Source organism: Hypomesus nipponensis, chromosome 17 (assembly GCF_054491055.1).
Source record: "Hypomesus nipponensis isolate SF chromosome 17, ASM5449105v1, whole genome shotgun sequence".
NCBI lineage: Eukaryota > Metazoa > Chordata > Actinopteri > Osmeriformes > Osmeridae > Hypomesus > Hypomesus nipponensis.
Window position 1 is genome coordinate 13,025,221 of NC_140377.1, and position 13,586 is coordinate 13,038,806.

At 47.2% G+C, this 13,586-nt stretch overlaps 1 protein-coding gene across 2 annotated transcripts in view; it reads left to right on the forward strand.

Annotated features, from left to right (window-relative positions):
* The window catches only part of abat (4-aminobutyrate aminotransferase), a 123,044-nt gene that overhangs the window by 61,884 nt on the left and 47,574 nt on the right, over positions 1 to 13,586 (forward strand). For both annotated transcript variants that reach the window (XM_084677563.1, XM_084677564.1), the window contains 2 exons: positions 12,116 to 12,213; positions 13,315 to 13,344. In XM_084677563.1, coding sequence (XP_084533689.1) covers positions 12,116 to 12,213; positions 13,315 to 13,344 — 128 coding nt within the window. The remainder of the gene's footprint in view (positions 1 to 12,115; positions 12,214 to 13,314; positions 13,345 to 13,586) is intronic.

A 13,586-nucleotide genomic window follows, 5' to 3' on the forward strand; every position in this document is an offset into this window, starting at 1 on the left:
AAACCGCTCCGTTGGGGTGTGAGTATGGGGCTTGTTTCAACCAAACCCGGAAAAAAATACCTCTTCGCTAAATTGGATAGACCTACAACCAATCAGAGCAACGTATTATGTTGTTTGTTGAAAACAAATTGAACCCAAGTGCTCTTTGGTGACGTAGTTGATTACATAACTGTTGATCATCTGTCCAACACCGTATAAAGCTCCTGTTCGGACATACCCAAAACTAGCAACCCCTGACCCAACTTCCCGGCCAAATTGTTTTGTGGGCGGGGCTAAATTGGTCTGGCAGCCAGAATACCATTTCAGAGAGAAGATGAAAAATGATAATAATAGGAATACTAACAAAAACAATAGGTTCCCTCCTACTGGAGGAACCCCTAATAATAATAGGAATACTAACAATAACAATAGGTTTCCGACTACCGGAGGAACCCTAAATACAAGCAAAAACTATTGGTTTCTGTCAAGATTATTAATCTATCAACCAAGGGTCACAAGACCTTACGTCTCCACCTATAGTCTATAGTCACCTATAGTCCCCCCTTCTTAGTCCTCAGCCCCAAGATAAGGGTCTTGTATGTTTACTCAGAGTTCAAATTTGGGGTTAGGCCTCTCTTTGCACCCAAGTAATACTGAACACAGAATCATTCTTAGGCCGAATCCCAATACTCCTCCTTACCCCTTACCCCTAGCCCTTAGTTTATCCCTAGCCCTTGGCCCTCGAAATTGAGGGGTAAGGGCTACATATCCCTAAGAAATGGGACACCACTTGGTTACAGGTACGTCATCTAGCACGCATCGATATCTCCAAAGCAAGTAGTGTTTTGCACTGATATTAAATGAAACTCGCTGCTAATGGAGTTTACTTAAAACTGTAGACATGCTAGTCAAAGAAATGCGGAACTGTTGTGCAATTCAGCACTGTAACATTAGCGTACCAAACTAGCGATTTTTAGAAATGTTTCAACTAGGAAAATGGTTGCAAATATATATGTTCAGGACTGTGTATAACACAAAACAAGACTGTCATAATTTTTCATCAATTAATTAAGCTGAATATATTACATTTATCGGACTCTCTGGATGATCTGGCCGCCATTGTTGCCGGTTGCGCAGTATTCAGATAGCCCTAGGTTTCAAGTAAGCTCCCGATCTTATTTGGTTTTAAGGGGTATACCCCTTAGTCTTAGCCCTACCCCTAGCTCAGAGAGTATTGGGACACCACTAGCTCTCACGGGAAGGCGCAAAACTAAGGGGAAGGGGTAAGGGGAAGGGGCCTTATACAGGATAACAGTTACATCTTCAATTTTTCCAACAGTTTCCTCCTACCGGAGGAACCCTAATAAAACTAGAGAGAGGGTTGCAGATGGGTCCGTTTATTAACTGTAATTTTTACAACTGATATTTCGGTATTTTTTATATTAAAATGCCGACTTATTATTTATGAAGATTGCATAGATTTGTCCTAGTGATCCTGGAAGCTATGTTGTCGGGGGCTTTATGCCCCTGGTAGGGTCTCCCAAGGCAAACAGGTTCCAGGTGAAAGACCAGACAAAGCGTGGCTCAAAAAACCAACCATGAAGAAACACAACAATGGTTCCCAGTTGCCCCTGCCCGGAAGCGGGTCACCGGGGCCCCCCCCTGGAGCCAGGCCCGGGGGTGGGGCTCGATGGCGAGCGCCTGGTGGCCGGGCCTTTTCCCATGAGGCCCGGTCGGGCACAGCCCGAAGAGACAACGTGGGACCCTCTTCCAGTGGGCTCACCATCCGCAGGAGGGGTCATGGGGGTCGGGTGCAGTGTGAGACGGGCGGCGGCCGAAGGCGGGGGCCTTGGCGGTCTGATCCTCGGCTGCAGAAGCTAGCTTTAGGGACGTGGAACGTCACCTCGCTGGCGGGAAAGGAGCCTGAGCTGGTGCGCGAGGTAGAGAGTTTCCGGCTAGATATAGTCGGCCTCGCCTCGACGCACAGCACGGGCTCCGGAACCAGTCTCCTTGAGAGGGGCTGGACTCTCTTCCACTCTGGAGTTGCCCTTGGTGAGAGGCGTCGAGCTGGGGTGGGAATACTTGTTTCCCCTCGGTTCGGTGCCTGTACATTGGGGTTCACCCCGGTGGATGAGAGGGTAGCCTCCCTCCGCCTTCGGGTGGGGGGACGGGTCCTCACTGTCGTTTGTGCTTATGCACCAAACGGCAGCTCAGAGTACCCACCCTTTTTGGAGTCTCTGGAGGGGGTGCTGGAAAGCGCTCCTCCCGGGGATTCCCTCGTCCTCCTGGGGGACTTCAATGCTCATGTGGGCAATGACAGTGAGACCTGGAGGGGCGTGATTGGGAGGAACGGCCCCCCCGATCTGAACCCGAGTGGTGTTCTGTTGTTGGACTTCTGTGCTAAACACGGCTTGTCCATAACGAACACCATGTTCAAGCATAAGGGTGTCCATATGTGCACCTGGCACCAGGACACCCGAGGTCTCAGTTCGATGATCGACTTCGTAGTCGTGTCGTCGGACTTGAGGCCGCATGTCTTGGACACTCGGGTGAGGAGAGGGGCGGAGCTGTCAACTGATCACCACCTGGTGGTGAGTTGGCTCCGATGGTGGGGGAGGACGCCGGTCAGGCCTGGCAGGCCCAAACGTAATGTGAGGGTCTGCTGGGAACGGCTGGCGGAACCCTCTGTCAGAAGGAGCTTCAACTCCCACCTCTGGGAGAGCTTCGATCATGTCTCGGGGGGGGCCGGGGACATTGAGTCCGAATGGGCCATGTTCCGGGCCTCCATTGTTGAAGCGGCTGACCGGAGCTGCGGCCGCAAGGCGGTCGGTGCATGTCGCGGCGGTAACCCTCGGACCCGGTGGTGGACTCCGGAGGTGAGGGATGCCGTCAAGCTGAAGAAGGAGGCCTATCGGGCTTTATTGGCTGGTAGGACTCCTGAGGCAGCTGATGTGTACCGGCAGGCCAAGCGGAACGCGGCTCTGGCGGTCGCGGAGGCAAAAACCCGGGCATGGGAGGAGTTCGGCGAGGCCATGGAGAATGACTTCCGAACGGCTTCAAAAAGGTTCTGGACCACCATCCGGCGACTCAGGAGGGGGAAGCAGTGCTCTGTCAACACTGTATACGGTGGGGACGGTGCGCTGCTGACTTCGACAGGGGACGTCCTGGATCGGTGGAAGGAATACTTTGAAGACCTCCTTAATTCCACCAACACGTTTTCCGACGTGGAGGCAGAGTCTGGGGACATCGGGGGGGGCCCTCCTATCTCTGGGGCCGAGGTCGCCGAGGTGGTTGAAAAGCTCCGCGGTGGCAGGGCCCCTGGGGTGGACGAGGTCCGCCCGGAGTTCCTTAAGGCTCTGGATGTTGTAGGGCTGTCTTGGTTGACACGACTCTGCAACATCGCGTGGACATCGGGGACAGTGCCTCTGGACTGGCAGACCGGGGTGGTGGTTCCCCTCTTTAAAAAGGGGGACCGGAGGGTGTGCTCCAACTTTAGGGGGATCACACTCCTCAGCCTCCCTGGGAAAGTCTATTCGGGGGTCCTGGAGAGGAGGGTCCGCCGGATTGTCGAACCTCGGATTCAGGAGGAGCAATGTGGTTTTCGTCCTGGCCGTGGAACAGTGGACCAGCTCTATACCCTCCGCGGAGTCCTGGAGGGTACATGGGAGTTCGCCCAACCAGTCTACACATGTTTTGTGGATTTGGAAAAGGCGTTCGACCGTGTCCCTCGGGGGCTCATGTGGGGGGTGCTCCGAGAGTACGGGGTACCGGATTCCCTGATCGGGGCTGTCCGGTCCCTGTACGACCGGTGCCAGAGTTTGGTCCGCATTGCCGGTAGTAAGTCGAACTTGTTTCCGGTGAGGGTTGGACTCCGCCAGGGCTGCCCTATGTCACCGATTCTGTTCATTACCTATATGGACAGGATTTCTAGGCGCAGCCAGGGTGTTGAGGGGGTCCGGTTTGGTGACCTCAAGATCGGGTCGCTGCTTTTTGCAGATGATGTGGTCCTGTTGGCTTCATCGGGCCGTGACCTTCAGCTCTCACTGGAGCGGTTCGCAACCGAATGTGAAGCGGCTGGGATGCGAATCAGCACCTCCAAATCTGAGGCCATGGTTATCGACCGGAAAAGGGTGGAGTGCCATCTCCGGGTCGGGGAGGAGATCCTGAACCAAGTGGAGGAGTTCAAGTATCTCGGGGTCTTGTTCACGAGTGAGGGAAGAATGGAGCGCGAGGTCGACAGGCGGATCGGTGCGGCGTCCGCAGTGATGCGGGCTCTGCATCGGTCCGTCGTGGTGAAGAAGGAGCTGAGTCGAAAGGCGAAGCTCTCTATTTACCAGTCGATCTACGTTCCTACCCTCACCTATGGTCACGAACTATGGGTAGTGACCGAAAGAACGAGATCGCGAATACAAGCGGCCGAAATGAGCTTTCTCCGCAGGGTGTCCGGGCTCTCCCTTAGAGATAGGGTGAGAAGCTCGGTCATCCGGGAGGGGCTCAGAGTAGAACCGCTGCTCCTCCGCGTCGAGAGGAGCCAGCTGAGGTGGCTCGGGCATCTGATTAGGATGCCTCCTGGACGCCTCCCTGGTGAGGTGTTCCGGGCACGTCCCACTGGGAAGAGGCCCCGGGGAAGACCCAGGACACGCTGGAGGGACTATGTCACTCGGCTGGCCTGGGATTGCCTCGGGGTCCCCCAGGAAGAGGTGGTGGAAGTGGCCGGGGAGAGGGAAGCCTGGGCCTCCCTGCTTAGGTCGTTGCCCCCGCGACCCGATCCCCGGACAAGCGGAAGATGACGAGGCATAGATTTAAAAGCCTACATTTGTTGCTGCTCATTTACAATTCAAAATACAAAAAGTGAAGTGTAGAATGAATAATGGGAAGCCACCTCACTGAAATGAGTTTGCACCAAGCCCCCACCCCTTGGCTTGAGGCAACAGCCCCGGTGGATGTAGGTGGTATTGCATTTCCAATTTTCTACCTGACTCGTCCGGTCGTTTTTATTCTATTAAGTCCAGTTAACATATCTAAAACTATCTCCCCCAATAATTTTAGTTTGGTTCTCGAACCTGGCTCATACTACTAGCTTTTTCGTAGAATAATTTTTCCAGATGGGTAAACTAGCAGCCCCTTTATTTGCTTACGTCAAGAAAAGTTGCCTGGAAACGTGTTTGCGGATACGAACAGGGGACGAGCTCAAAAGGGAACATCAGCAAATCGCTGATTTACCTGAGCTGAATGAGAACAAGGAGATAGGGCTTGATAATCTACAGTTGCCTGCCTTTATTGTAGCACGTTTTACAAATGGTTGCACACATACATGACGGTTGTAGAGTTTATGTCCATTATTTTAAAGCAGATTTAACCATTTCGTAATGAACGCTATTATGCTCACGGCATGACAAACGTAATTATAGCATAATATAATTAGTTGTAATATCGTGGCATGTTACGGCGTCATTATTGATTGTTGACATGTTATTCTGGAGCAAAGACTGATAGGGAGGTTTCTGAAGAAGGTAGACCGGAAGGAGCCATGACAACGGAAAGGAGTTTGATTCTTTGGTTTATTAGTCGAGCGCCCGGATCAAACAATCGGTTCAAGACAAACTGATGGCATGAGTGACAAACATCTCTCTTCAGAGAGCTTAAATACAGTTGCTGGACATGTTCAGATATAGAATGCACAGAATTGCTTCCTTAACGGGTCTCCAGTGGTCAGTACACTGATACACTAGAGCATACTAGCAGGTGAACTGGTCGTTAATCACATAATCTCTGTTTTGTCCATAATTTGCCTCACAGTCTCCTAACTGTCTGGACTGTGTGCTATATTCTGCTCGTTGGGAGTCTCGCTTCACAACCTTTGACCTTACAGATACTTAGGCTACACATGTACACAGAAAATCTGCATATCAAAGACGAATATGATCTCTGATAGCCACAATATGGTTGTTATATTGTTATAACTTTGTCAACACTACAACGATGGCATTAACAATCAGCTAGTAATAGTAAACAACACTCATCATCATTATAATAGTAACATGGGTAGGCTATAGGCTTAATTTAGCTTGCTTTGTAAAGCTAGAACAACGACGGAGCCAGATATTCAAGTTTACCGTTTATTTATCCAACACAATACAGCAGTCAAACTATAAACACGAAGCAAAAAGAACAACTTATAGGCCCTGCATGTATAATACTACAGTACTAATAGTATTGATCTTCGTAACGTTGACATGTATCTGCTTCTTGATCGGACTTGTACCACATTCTGACAGTTTTCTGCTATGCCTCAGCTCCAGCTCACAAGCTTGCGACTGGTTGTCGCAAAGTATGCCGTATACAGCTAGTTGCAAGCATGCACGAGTTTCGGAGCTAGGAACAAGCTTCTGCGCAAGACCGGACGAGTTGGTCTGGAAGATTGGCTCGGTCTCGTTTGCCTCACTGCGCCACTGAGCACTTTTCATAGAAATGAATGGGGACGCCATCTTGGAAGACAGAAGTTGCTGTCTCTAGTAATGTAACTGTATGGTTTGCAGTCACGTTGGGATGTCTGAAACAGTACCATCGGCTAACTGAAAATATGCCCCCAAATACGTAAATAAGTTTGACATTTATGAAGGGGAAAAGGGCTAATTAAACAAGCGATCATTGTCAGTAACAAAACCAAATGCGACCATTTGGTAAATTGTGCTATGAGCAAGCTAGCTGCTGTTGCTAGCAAAACTTCACTGAGGGGATTGTTTGAATGCGCCGGCCGTCCTACCGGAGGAACCCTAATAAAACCAACAAATACAATAGGGTCCTCCTACTGGAGGAACCCTAATAACAACAGCCTAACGGTGCATGTCCACTGCAGCAACGCGACAACATGCTTTTCATTTATATTCAATGGAGCCAGGCGAATCGCTTGCATGGTGCATTGTTGGTAGCGACGTGATGTGATTCGAGTTGAGATTTTCTCAACTTCATGCAAACGATTTTCTAGTGTAGGTGGTGAATTGAAAGCCCTGAGACGCTTGGTGTTTGTCCCTGGCTTGGGAACCACAATTCACTTTTGGTTAGAATCTCAGGGAGATAATTGACTCGTTAATATCTGACTCCAATTTTAGAAATGTGCACAAGTGCGTTACCTGTAATCTTGAGCGCTAAACAGTTAATGACATGAAACTCTGACGTAGGTAAAAATCATCTGCTTGATCAGAGCACTGACCCTAAAGTATGCCTGTTCACTAATCAGTCGTTTATGTCTACTATAATATGGATTTAACCATTGTAGACCTAGTAGGATATGTAATCGATCACTCAGAGGGTCCGGTAAATTCCTTCGGAGCGTGGAGATCCACTGTAAGTGACTCAGAGGCCTTAAGTTAAAACCTACTCCAAAAGTCTATGTTTATAATCAGTTAGCCGCATCAACCAGACTACATCAAAGTTTTCACCGCCGTAGCTTGATAGATACGTTTCAAGGAGAACAAGTAACTTCAAAAGGCACAATAATAGTTTATTATCAAAATATTAAGATAATCAATACAATGATAATGAAATATCATCAAATACAAAACATACCTTCAGAGCAATGGTTAACAAAGGTAATCACAATGAAGACTTGGCGCCTAACGCAGCGGAGCTGTATCGTAAACAGAACTCAAAGTGATTGGTAAAACTTCTTCCTATATACACCCAAACCTGACTAAAATGGGGACATCGGTCACATGACTGAAAAGTTGTCTAACGCATACAAATTCAAATTGGAACATTAATCAAGGCTGCAGAAGACCAAGTGGGGCCCTTGCAAGACAAGGGAATATGTCAGAATCAGAAAGGGATTTATTCGCCATGAAGGTTTGCACAGACAAGGAATTTGCTTTGGCAGGGAGGTGCATACAATAAACATATAGGTATCTTAAATTTAAATGTGGTCTAACTATACTAAGGATACATAAACTAGCAATACTAAGTGGAATAAAATTAAAATAAAATATACAATAAAATAAAATATAAGTTGACAATTTACAATATAAAATACAATATAAAATACAAATATTACAGGAATAGAATGTAGTGCAAAATGTAAATAGTTTTTAAGACATTCAGTCAGTGTGAGCTGTTGGCCTTGTTGAGGAGGCCAACAGCAGAAGGGAAGAAACTGTTTGTGTGGTGTGAGGTTTTGGTCCTGATGGACCACAGCCTTCTGCCGGAGGGGAGTGACTGAAACAGGGAATGTCCAGGGTGGGAGGAGTCCGCCACAATCTTCTTCGCTCGTCTCAGGATCCTCGAGGTGTGCAGGTCCTCGAGGGAAGGCAGATTGCAGCCAATCACCTTCTATGCAGTGCGGATACGCTGCAGCCTGCTCTTGTCCTTGGCAGTGGCAGCAGCGTACCAGGTAGTGATGGAGGAGGTGAGGATGGACTCAATGATGGCTGTGTAGAAGTGCACCATCATTGTCTTTGGCAGGTTGAATTTCTTCAGCTGCCCCAGGAAGTACATCCTCTGTTGTGCTTTCTTAGTGAGGGAGCTAATGTTCAGTTCCCACTTGAGGTCCTGGGAGAGGATAGTGCCCAGGAAGCGGAAGGACTCCACAGTGTTGACTGGGGAGTCACACAGGGCGATGGGGGTGAGTGGGGCGGTGTTCTTCCTGAAGTCCACAACCATCTCCACTGTCTTGAGAGCATTGAGCTCTAGGTTGTTCTGGCTGCACCAGGTCACCAGGTTGTCTGCTTCCCACCTATAATCAGACTCGTCTCCACCAGAGATGAGCCCAATGAGGGTGGTGTCGTCCGCAAACTTCAGGAGTTTCACGGACGGATGACTGGAGGTGCAGCTGTTGGTGTACAGGGAGAAGAGCAGAAGAGAAAGGACGCAGCCCTGGGGAGATTCGACTCCTTGAATCTGTCCCTGTCCCCACTCAAACGCGGCCTCTTTGTCCAGCCTCAGCCTTCTGAGTTTAGCTGTAAACCAGGGTTTGTCGTTGTTGTAGCTCACCCTGGTGCATGTTGGTATACAGCAGTCCTCACAGAAGCTGATGTATGATGTCACAGCCTCTGTGAGCTCATCCAGACTATTGGAGGCAGTCATGAACATATCCCAGTCAGTAGAGTCCAAGCACGCCCGCAGTTCCTCATAGCCTCACTGGTCCACTGTTTCAATGTCCTCACAGCAGGCTTGCAGCGCTTAAGCTTCTGCCTGTATGCAGGAATCAGGTGAACGATGGTGTGGTCTGAGTGACCCAGTGCTGCTCGGGGAACCGCATGGTATGCTTTACTGATTGAAGAGTAGCAGTGATCCAAAGTGTTTCCCTGGTAGGGCATTTGATGAGTTGTCTGTATTTGGGTTCTTGAGTGAGATTGCCTTTGTTAAATTTGCCTAGCACAATAACCAAGGAATCCGGATTTTCATGCTCCATGCACAATATCTGGTTGGCGAGCACACGTTGAGCCTCGTTGGCGCTACCCTGAGGGGGCATGTAGACGCCGACCATTGCGAATGAAGCAATCTCACGTGCCGATTAAAAAGGTTTACAGTTAATAAAAAATGATTCCAGATCAGGAGAACAGTGCTGCAGAATCACTGTCACATCTTCACACCAGCCACTGTTAATGTAAAAACAAATACCACCACCTTTCGTTTTTCCAGAGAGCACAGGGTCACAATCCGCACTCAGCAGTTTGAAACCTGCTAGCTGTAGTCTGGGATCAGTTCACTTAGCCATGTCTCCGTAAAGCACGAAACGGAAGATGAATGAAAGTCTCTTTTTCCACACCAGTAGCTGAAGTTCTTCCAGTTTGTTGCTCAGTGAATGCACGTTGGAGAGAAATATCCCGGGTAACTCTGTGCGTGCCCCACGCTGACGGAGTCGCACCAGTACACCGGCTCGTTTGCCTCTTCTCTGGCGCTTCCCTGCTAGGACAAAGCCGAGGGTGGCTTTGACTATAATTCCCACTAATTCTGCCGCTGGAAGCAGAAAAGTGGGAAATAAATCCACAGGAGTTGTAGTCCTGATGTTTAGAAGTACTTTTCTTGTTAGAGAACCCCACGAAATCTTGTCAGAACACTGAATTAACAGACAAAACAAGACAAAACTGAGAGCACCTAGCTACCGCGGCTGCCTTTGTCGGCGCCATCTTGAGCCAAAAAACACATGTTGGTCTGCTGCAGGCACAAACTCTGTAAACCATGTACATGTTATAGTATTAAAATTATTACTAGCTTGTAATACATAAAATAAGAAACAAAAGCATCAAACATTACATTAAAAGCTGTTTAGAACCTTATTTTCAAGAACACAACTTGTAATGATAATTTCAGAGTCTTCCTATGTCCAACTTCCTCTTCAACTGTTGAGATCACCTCTCCAGAGGTGTGTTATTAGGTGTGATCGTCATTTTAGCATTCATGCAAATCAACGACTGTCCCAGACGAGTGTCTGGGTGACCAGTGACAAAGGGGCTGCCAAAACAACCCTACACTAGCGATGACCAATCGGAGTGTTTTCTTGTTTCTCGTAACGTAGTGTAGGGAGTTAACAAACTACCAAAACGAATTCCCCTATAGTTGGAAGGAAGATGGGAAACTGAACAGTGAGTTATTAGTATGAATCAAATAATGCCAATACAAATAGAATTCCAGTTATTTGACTGGGTTAAATTAGAGCAAGAATGGTCAAAGTAAGTTTAAAATGAAGTACGCATTTAATAACATTTCAAATAAATGAAATCAATTACAAGGCAAACATGTTACAAAATGAAGGTTAACTCTTACCTACACTACCATGATTATTCTAAACCAGAGATAGAAAGCAGAAGGTGGGCAAGGAGTAGGACAAGGGATAACTGAGGAGAATGTCTCACGAGATGAAGAATCCACAGAACAATGCATTACAATTCCCCTTATACACAAGGACAACCGATCAGACCAAGTCTTGAATGGGGTGTGAGGACCATCCAGAAACTCCAGACTTTAGCATATGAGAGGTGGAGGCAGGTTGACACCCACCCTTACAGTAGTAACCATGGTAAACATTTCGAGCTCTCAGTTTCAATATGGAGGAGAAACTAATCACTTGTGTGGCTGCATATACAGTCCTGTACGATACTTCTCTGTATTTGTACAGAGACATTATCAAAAATAATGAGACCTGGCGCAGGGTTGCCGACGTCGGTGCTCCTGGTGTTTATTTTTAACTTTTCAGTCTTGTCACATTACGTAACTTTGTTCTGTGGTAACTAGCCTAGCTAGCCCGTCAGGGACTCCCTAGTTGTATCGACAGATTAGCAGATACTTCGAGCAATATAATAAAATGTTTTTACACATCAACATGTATGTCTATTAAACAGTTTTGAGTTGTAGAGTTGTATTTTGATTGATATTGTGAGTATGTCAACCCAAGTCTGCACCTTTTGCCATGACATTGTACGACCTACATGCAGTGGACACGCACTGTGACCGTTGTCGAGCCTCGGATTGAAGAGGAACAATACAGGCTCCATTCTGGTCGTGGGACAATCAGATCTTTGCTCTCGCAAGGATCCTGGAGGGCTCTGGAAGTATGCCTATCCAGTCTGTGTTTTGTGGATCTGAGGATCTGAAGAAGTCGTATGACCGGGTCCCCCGGGAGATACTGTGGGAGGTGCTGCGGGACTATTGAGTGAGGGGCATTCTTGGGATGATCCAATCCATGTACACCCAAAGCTAGAGCTGTGTCTGGGTCCTCGGCGCAAAGTCATGTTTGTTCTGTGTGGGTGTTGATCTCCGCCAGGGTTGCGCTTTTGTCACCAATCCGGTTTGTGATGTTCATGGACAAGATATTGATGCTTAGTCGAGGTGGGGAAGGGTTGCGGTTCGGTGGGCTGGGGATTTCATCACTGAAACATCCTAGTCATTGTAATAAAGGTACACTTTTGTGAAGTGACACCATTAAGACATCCAAGCATTACAAAGCAGGATGATGATGACAGTGAAATCTCTCTCTATTGTGCTCTCTGTCTCTTTCATTGTCATTCTTGTCCTCTGCTGTTCGTCTGGTTGAGAGTCATAGTGACATAGGAACGCCCCCCGTTACAGATTGCAGTTACATTTCAGTTACAGATGGAATGTTTCGGTTCTCGTGTGTGTTTTGATGCATTTTGTCCTTTAGGGTGCAGGTATGTCAGCAAGGCTGCCCCACAAGCTCAGGTGGAGTTTGAGTATGATGGTCCCTCCATGAAGACACAAGTACCTGGACCACGATCAAAGGTACAGGACACACACATACACACATACAAACACTATCCAGTTTGTAGGGGTGTTTACTCAGATTTTCCCTCAGTGGTACAGAGCAAACATGACACGTCACTCCATGACCACGTATTAATGAGTATCAAATAACTTAATGTATTTTATGCATATAAGTTAATATTGTTTGTGTAACAGCTCAGAAATTGTTTAGTAAGATCTTGTGAGACATCCATTTGACGTTCATAAGAACCAGCATCGAGGTATTCACAGAACTATGAAATTCTATGCAAACAGGTTAAAATGCACTTGAAAGTTAGTTAAAAGGTTTAGGGTTAAAACTAGTGCTGTCAAACGATTAAAATATTTAATCGCATTCATGTCATAGTTAACTCGCGATTAATCACAATTAATCGCACATTTTTATCTATTCTAAATGTCCCTGATTTTTTTTTGTCCCAATCTTTTTTCAAATTTTAATGCTCTTATCAACATAGAAAAGTGGTTCGGATTGCTTTGTGCAAATATTTTTTTTATTGAAAACAACATTGCAATCGCCTGGCTTTGACGAGGGGGCAGAGAATTCGCATCAGCTGTGTGCTTGGCCATCAAGTGGTATTTCAGACTGGACGTGCTGCGATGATAGCTCAGTTTACAACGACAAAACACACAGATCACTGGTCTTGTCAATAGAACCATTTGGCAACTTTTTAAAAGCAAACTTTCCATTCAGAATCTTATTGGCATCCATTTCGGCATCTCGCGCTCGTCATCCACTCAAAACGTAACGTTAGCCTACTACCAGAGAATGTCTAATATCCGTAAACGGGCTCTGCTACTACTCTTTAGCCAGCTCGCAAGCCAAACGAGTGTTTGGCGTGCCTGTTGTTTTGTTTCCGGTCTAGCTAGATCCGGTGTGGTGTTGTAGTTTTTCTAACGTCGGTAGTTGCTGCAACAGCATGTGAAAAAAACTACAAAGTTTGCTAGGCCAAAAAGAGCGTTAATCGCGCGATAAAATAATTGACGCCGTTAATTTGGGTTTGCGTTAACGCCGTTAATAACGCGTTAAACTGACAGCACTAGTTAAAACTCATACTCCAAACATCTCTTTCTCTTCCACAGGAACTCACTAAACAGCTTGGAGATATCCAGGTAAGCATTCAATTATTTGTGTTTCTTCTTACAGTATATGTGAGATTGCATGTGTCCTGTACTTTCTTTATGTGCATGTGCAGACCTGCATACTTGGGAGACTATTAACTCAGACAATATAGACCACAACACTAAGCTAGGTTATTTTTTCTGCACACTGAGGTTGCATGAGGGAGAAGGCCTTTGTACTGAGCATAATTGACATACCCCCCCCCCACACACACACACACACACACACACAC